Source organism: Anoplophora glabripennis, unplaced genomic scaffold (genome assembly GCF_000390285.2).
Source record: "Anoplophora glabripennis isolate ALB-LARVAE unplaced genomic scaffold, Agla_2.0 scaffold689, whole genome shotgun sequence".
NCBI lineage: Eukaryota > Metazoa > Arthropoda > Insecta > Coleoptera > Cerambycidae > Anoplophora > Anoplophora glabripennis.
Genome location: NW_019416790.1, coordinates 107,255 through 115,181, shown reverse-complemented (window position 1 = coordinate 115,181; position 7,927 = coordinate 107,255). Strand labels below are relative to the sequence as shown.

General features: G+C 33.4%; 1 protein-coding gene across 1 annotated transcript; it reads left to right on the top strand.

Annotated features, from left to right (window-relative positions):
- The first annotated feature begins 6,439 nt into the window (after nt 1-6,439).
- On the top strand, nt 6,440-7,261 carry LOC108912681 (insulinoma-associated protein 1a-like). Its single transcript, XM_018717999.2, has one exon. It carries the CDS (start codon nt 6,440-6,442, stop codon nt 7,259-7,261), a length of 822 nt encoding a protein of 273 aa, XP_018573515.1.
- The last annotated feature ends 666 nt before the right edge of the window (nt 7,262-7,927 follow it).

Below are 7,927 nucleotides of genomic sequence, written 5' to 3'. Positions count from 1 at the left end.
AACATGGCTTTATGAAGAACAGATCAACGGTTACTAACTTGGTCACAAAATGTCAATACATAGCCGAACAGCTTGACCGACGACAGTCTCAAGTAGATGTACTGACTTCTCTAAGGCGTTCGACAGACTCGACCACGGAAGTATTTGATAAATTAACAGCGTTTGATGTCAGCATACCAATGATTAATTTCTTGAAGTCGTATCTGCAGTATCTGCAGAGTAGATACCAATTTGTTCAAGTCCGGGGGGTATATATCTGAAAAGTTTCAGCAGAGGTCGGGTGTACCACAAGGATCTATTTTGGGCCCATTATTGTTCGTAATGTTTATTAATGATATTATTGCGAATGTTAACTGGGTACGCTGTTTGTTGTATGCTGATGATCTAAAATTATTGACAGAAATTACATTTGAATTTGATTGTGCTCTACTTCAAAAAGCAATAAATATGATAACTGTTTGGTGCAACCAAAGTAAATTACCTCTAAATGCAGATAAATGTAATGTAATGTCTTTTACACGTAAAATTAACTACATCAGATATAACTATAACCTTGATAGTTCTATGTTGCAAAGGCCTTAGTACATAAGAGATCTTGGTGTTGTTTTCGAATTAAATTTTATAAAACATATTGAGATAGTTGCATAATCTGCTTATAAATCTTTAGGTATTATTATACGTTCTTCTCAAGCATTCCGCAGCATACATACTATGATTTAAGCTTGATAGAATTTATCCTGAAAGAAGATATCCACATAATGCCCTATTCGATCATTTTAATTGTAATTAGTTAAAAACACGTAGAATTACACATCAAATTGTCTTTTTACATAAAATACTAAACAACTTAATTGATTGCACCTGGTTCCTAGGCTTGCTTCTCGTGAAAATAATATATTTAAATTACCCGCTGGTAAGAACTAACATTATGAAAGCATCTCCTTTATATCAGATAATTGTCAACTATTGCAATGTTGAGGACAGGTTAGCTATATTTTTTTGCACTATTAATGAAATTAAAAAGCGGACTCTTTACTGTTAATTTATAGTTTTAATACTTTATTTTTGTTTTTACTATTTTATTCATTCATGTCTATCTATACGTATTTATATAAGTGTAGGTGTGTGCATATGTATTTATATATTTTATGTCTAGTATGTAATTGTTTATGTGTAATGAATTTACATATTTTATATCTACTATAGTTTTGCTGGTCTAATATATATTTTTATGTGTGTGTATGTATGTATATTATATGTCTACTATATTTTGTGCTGGTATATTGCCGTGTTCAATTATTATTATTAATTCTATTTATTGACATATATTTTCGAATGCGTTGTGTGTTGTATTACTATATTGGTTTTGTATCCTGTAACTGGGCATTTGCCTGTTGGATAATTGTAATGAAATAAATAAATAAATATACATATAAATAAATATCTAATACACAACTCAGTTCGAGTAAAATTCATCACTTTTGCTTTATGTAAATTGTACTTACACAGTGAACATTTTACTCAGTTTGGTGTAGGTAGAAATTGAGTTTGTGATTGAAGGTTCACAATTTTTTTTTTAATGTAACTTGTATGTCCGTATACGCATTTTTTTTTATTAAAGATGCGTAACACCTTTCCAAACTTCCAAGAAACCCTATAAATATCAAGAACTTCAAAAAATAAAATTTTGTCCTTGAATCTATTTTATTAATTTGAGGGACGTCCCTCCAACACAGACACAAAGGCGACCAACCACGTGTAATCTACATATAATTACCGCAAATTAAATAAGTCGTTGTTTAGTAACATTTTCAGTGTAAACACAATGCGACACCCACCTTGCGAGGCCTTTGAAACGAAACGCCCCATTGTGGTGCAAATCTTTAGAAACGCAACGACTTGCCGTCTAGCGAGATCCGAAGTCGGTGTCCCCCTTGCAAGGAGTAGGACAGGTTCGCTATTATGTAAGTCAAATAACGAGGAAAGTCCCTGCAGAGGGGCACGATTGAAAGGAATACACCTTAGGGGCGTCTTATTATGTATTTTCTTCTTAGTTAATTCACAATGTGGGCAACACCTGTTGCCACGGCCTTGTGCCTACATGTGCTAATTTAAATACCTGCTAATAACTTCGCACAGTATTGATCGCGAATAAAATTTTTAGAATTTATCGACAAAATATTGGACATTTTGTTCCTTTGTTCTTGTAAATAATGTTCGTATATTGGATGCACACTAAATATAATTGTATTTGACATTATTAATTTTATAATAATATACAGCCTGTCCCACTAATACGCGGTCAAATAGGTATAGGTGAAAAAGTGGATAGACGAATTTTACTTTTTTCGATATTGCCAGATTCAACAGTATTTGCAGTTGTACAGGGTGTTTCACTAAAGTGGCCAACTTTAATTTTTTAAATTATTCATTATAGTTTTTAAATGTCATTTGCTGAAGGTTATAGTGTTCGAGATATTTTTTCGTCAAAATGACCAGTTACTTGTCTAGTTAGGCTAGCATCTACTGAAATCTTCTGTTGAAAAATAGTGGTTCTTTCAAACTCTTGTTTTAAAAGTTACCTAGTTACAAAAACCTATGGTTACTTCTAAAAAATTGAAATTGTGAAGCACTCTGTATAGCTGAAAATACTTTTAATTTGTACTTAGATCGTGAGAGATCTGGGAATATCGAAAAATGAAACATTCGTCTATCCTACTTTTTCACCTAGAATTCCGTGTACTATTGGGACAGGTAGTATTTTTTCATATTCTCTGATTCATAAATATTTAATAAATAATATACGAGTGAAAACTAAAACTGATGGAGATGTAGACGTCGCACCTAAGTAATTTCAATTCATGTCCTATAACTGTCTACCTAATAATTTAAATTGGCAATTTTTTTTATTCTATATTTATTTGTTCATATATTCTCAATATTTAGTTAAAAGATAAAAAGAAGATAAAAAGAAAGAAATCTGTCTCTCAACCATTTGGGAGCATACCTAATTGTTCTGAAATATATTCTTTTCAAACTGAAATCATAAATACTGTAGGTAGTAATCTAAAAAGTCAATAGTTCTTTTTTTTAGCTTGAGGATAAGGTTAAACATTAGTGTAAAATATATTTCATAATTTTGTGTAGAATGAATACCTTATGAATAATACCTAATTTGTTATCGAATGCATAAATGTAATGCTCAAATAAGAATAATTAGAAAGATTCAAATTGATAGTCACAATTGTCAGAAAGGAAGAAAGTTTCATGATTGAGAAGCAGATAGAAATACGAAAAAGTCCTTATGTTTTTGATAAAACAGAACTAAAGATAGTTGCAAATAAAACATATAGTGTGTCCCAGAAATAAGTACCTACTCATCAAAAGCAACAATAAATTTTTTTCGAAAACTCACATTTCTGTAATGTATTTTCTATCCATTAATATAATGCATGTAATGCTAATGAGCTGTCTATGAATTAAAGAAATACCTATGTAAAGTATGCGAGTATTATTCGAATACAATGTATTCAAATTAAAATATTTGTGTAATCAGTATTCAAGTACTGAATATTTTTATTTGACTGTATTCATTGTTTAAATTCATCAGTTTTCAGTATGTTATCAGGATTCTCGTAATGAGTAATGAAAGTATTGCATGAATAATCGAGTATACATGAATACTCAAGTAGATAGGTACTCATAAATTTACTCAGGATTTATCAACATTTGGGGATCATTCTACGTATTACTTATATAATATCTGCAATAATCTTTTTTCATAACTAGTTACGTTAAAGTTGGGGGAAGGTACTCATATTTGCAAAAGTTGAAATCACCACCGGCACCGTAGAGGAAAGCTTTTTTTTACAAATAAACGTGATGTTATGGGGCATGATTTGTTTATTTTAAATATACACAAAATATTTTTCTGCTTATTCTGAGGGCTTTTATTCTAAATACAGACCAGTAACCTTATTTTTACTCTTAAAGATGTATCAATTTTTTTACGATTTTGTTACTGTTATTACGTACATATTTTTCTAGTTATAAGAAAATTATAGAAGTAAAGAAGTTGTAGAGTAACCTATAAAGTTTATTGTAGTTTTGTGACAAATTATAATAAAAAAGTACCCTGCATCATATAAGAAAATTTTTGATGATATTAAAAAGAAGTAATTACACCAGTGATTTGTCCATTTGTCCAAGATTGTCAAATCATGCTTCTTTTCTGCTAAAGTTAAAAAATTATAATAAATTGTATATAATGTGTAGAAAATTTCTATTATATGTTCATTTGGCGAATATCATATTTTAATTATTTATGCCCTCAAACAATTTTATTATACATATTGATGGTAAATTTCGTTTTGTTCCATTTCAAAAGGTTTCCAAGATGTCATGTTGTAATAATATTAGTAAACAAAATATTCCTCTTATTATTTCTCCCTTTCGCATGAACGATTAATAGAAGGTGCCTATAATAAATTAAAATTACCTGAATCACACCAAATTTCACATTGCTGCACTGCACTGCTAGGCTGTCGACAATTGAATTTAAGGCCAGGTGGCCCAGTGCGGCTGTGTTTGTGCCGCGTTTGCCCGAGCGCACATTCTTCAACTGGGCGACTAGGCCTGTATATGGGTATGGCTAAATAAATATGGGAACAAATTTTTCAAATATTGCCATGACAATATTATTACATACTGCCAACCTCTTGGTTCTTCAATTGAGATCGGAAAGACTATAAAGGTTGTTATTTTTTGTCCGCCAACTTTCAGCTGAATAGAAAGAAACCTTTTTCGTTATTTTTAAGTTGTTTTCTTTCTCAATCTATTAGATATTTCAACTCATTAACATTTTCACCGATATATTTTAATTTGGAAATTGTTAGATTTGACACTACATTAGGTATTTTATCATAATTTTACGAAGAAAAAAAAGTAAAAAAGTAACTAACTAGTACCCTAACTTTAATATAAGGAAAACTTAAAATAACTTCGACATAAAAAAATAAAAAATAAAAAAAATTGTACTTAAATGTTGGGCTGAAACCCAAGCTCTGATTATTTAAAATATGGTAAATTCTAAAATTATGTCTTGTGTGTTACGTAGTCCTATATTTACACGTAAATATTTTACACTGTATTCGTATAATGCGAATAATTGATTACAAATATTTTGGATTCCTTGAATGCTGTATTCAGAAATTCAAGTAATTATGAATATTTTTTTTCACAGTATTCATTACCCATTCAGCCCATGGATTCAATATTTTTTCTGTATTCATACCCAGTTCTGATTATTCATGAATTTTCTTTTGTGTGTGTTTTCTTATTATTAATTAAACTAAGGGTTTCAACTTACACCTCCGTGGCAGGTAAGAAAAATTAAAAAATATGCATTTGATGAGTTAAATCAGTGGTTAAAAGTTTGGCATTTATTTCTGGTACACCCTGTATAGCATATTTGCTAAAAAAAATTTACGGTGCATTTTTCTCGTTACTTTCCTATTAAATGCCATTACTTTGACTACCAACTGTGTCAATAAGTGGCAAACTATGCACAATATTTATTTAAATCGTGCTAAACGTTCTAGATATTTCGATGAATTTAAATTTTTCGATGCCGATTTACTTAAGTAAATGATAAATTAATGATAATGATTTGTCTTTTTATAAGTTTGCATGCAAGATCTTCTAATTTATAGTGAAATTTAATACTCCATGTAAATACTTTTCTTAAGGCAGTTTGTGTTCAGGTAGGATTTGTGTTTACACTTTTTTAAAAACAAATTAACATTTTGGTGATCTAATATAGATACAAAAAAATAGAAAGGTGCGCGAATTTGAAGCAACTTAATTTGGTTTGGTTAAAATTAATGTAGTGACTATTTTACATTTTTCATTTGATATAATAATGCTGGATCTCCGGAAGTGATATCGCATAAATCACTAATGAATTTAACGGACAACTCTAAATCAGCAGGAAACACAACAAAGCTGAGAACGCACCCGCCTGTATAATTAAAACACAAAATCAGCCGAAGGGCTTCTATCAAAACTCCCAATGGCATTTATTTGTCGAGGGTGTAAGTGGCCATCTGCAAGGGAATCCTGTTAATGATTTGTTACATGACAATCGGCATAAAACCGTTACGCTGAACGCGTCGTTTCCAAAAAATCCTCCGCTCAAAATCCGTTACGCGAGTTTTCCGGACAACTAAACGTTTAACGTGATTTCCCCGTTGCCAATACGCTGGTGGTGAGTCGCGGCGGCCAATGGGGGTTGCAGACTCGCCCCACCCCGCATGAGCTTTGTGTGCAGACAAGGCGGGGTGAAGCTTTCCATTGGGGCTTAAAATCGGGCTTCTACCGGAGAGCTTTACTCAGTGAAATGTGAGTTCCGACTTCAGTCGGTCGTGAAGCTTTACGAGGTATGCCTCGTGTGCAATACCACCATGACATGGAATTTGCGAGTTTCAAGAGTCACTACGCATACGGGCCGCCAACGGTGTTGCAGCGTTTAGGGTTGGAACCGCACCTCTTCAATTCAACTGCAGTCCATCTTCAGCAACACTTGCAATACCTGAGATATTCGGAGCCGCTGGAACTGACCACCGCCTGTCCTTTGGACTTGAGTCTGAAGAGTCAGGCGCCGATCACTCCGCCCTGTACTCCATCCCCGGGGTGTAAGAAGTCCAGCCAGTCTCCAACGCCAGAAGTTCCTACTAAGAAGCCCAAGTTACCAACTCCAAATTCCACGAAGAAGAGCAAAGCCACGAGAAAACTTAATTTCGACGAAGACAACAGCTCTCCCGTTTCCGGAACAATCATTCGCGAATTAAGACCGGACGAGAACCTGGTGATAAGGAAGGGCGATATTGATCCCGCCTTCAACGTCGTTGAAATCACCGACGAAGCCAGGGCTGAGCTGGCAAAGATCGAAAACGTCATAGGCGACTACGTGTGTCGGCTTTGCAAGGAGCTCTACGAAGACGCCTTCGGTCTAGCCCAACACCGATGCTCCAGAATCGTCCACGTGGAATATCGCTGTCCGGAATGCGACAAAGTCTTCAACTGCCCAGCTAACCTCGCGTCACATCGGAGATGGCACAAGCCGCGGCCTAGCAAAGAAAATAAACAAGAAGAAGTCGCCGAGGGGGAGCTGTGCGAGCAGTTCCCGTGCGGAGACTGCGGGAAGCGGTTTCGAAGGATCGCCTACCTAAGGAAGCATCAGGCTGTACACCAAGTTGAATGACAACGGCTCGTTCCAGTGAGGCCCATCCCTAGGATGCCGCCACGCCTCTGGAGACCGCCTCCACTGCCTCCGATTTGCAATAGTCAGGGTAACTCCGCTTTTACCCCTGACAGGTATGTACCAAACTTCTCTTGGATTCATCATTTTTAAGATGCAATGTAAATAGTGTAACATATTCTTGTATATTTCTCGGAACAGATTTCGTATTGATCTCATATTTTTAGGGTCTATTCAATGATACCATTATCTTAGATTTTAATTTTTGTAACTTTCTAGTCTTCATAACTCGAATTGGTCAAGTTCTAGTCACTATCTAGTCATTCCCTTCTATTTTATATTGCACCAAAGATTTTTCTAGTCTTTACAATTTAGTATTTCAATAGGATAACGTATATAACGATATATATAATATTTAATTTTGTATTATTTATTCCAGAACCAATATCATTTAATTATGTAATTTAAAAATAGTTTTATATTTTATCAAGTTAAATATTGTTATACTGAAACTAATTAGTTTTTAAATTTTCTTAGTGATTGTCCAAAATCAAGTATATTTTTTAAATTTATTTACTAATGTACTCTTTAATTTTTATGCCTCATTTTTTTTTACTCTCTTTGAGTCAAACAAACTAAAAATACCTTCAAAGCTAAATTAAATATCAT

What these genes read in the sequence shown, in the direction of transcription:
- LOC108912681 (XM_018717999.2), top strand. Translation starts at nt 6,440, where the DNA reads ATGCCTCGTGTGCAATACCACCATGACATGGAATTTGCGAGTTTCAAG.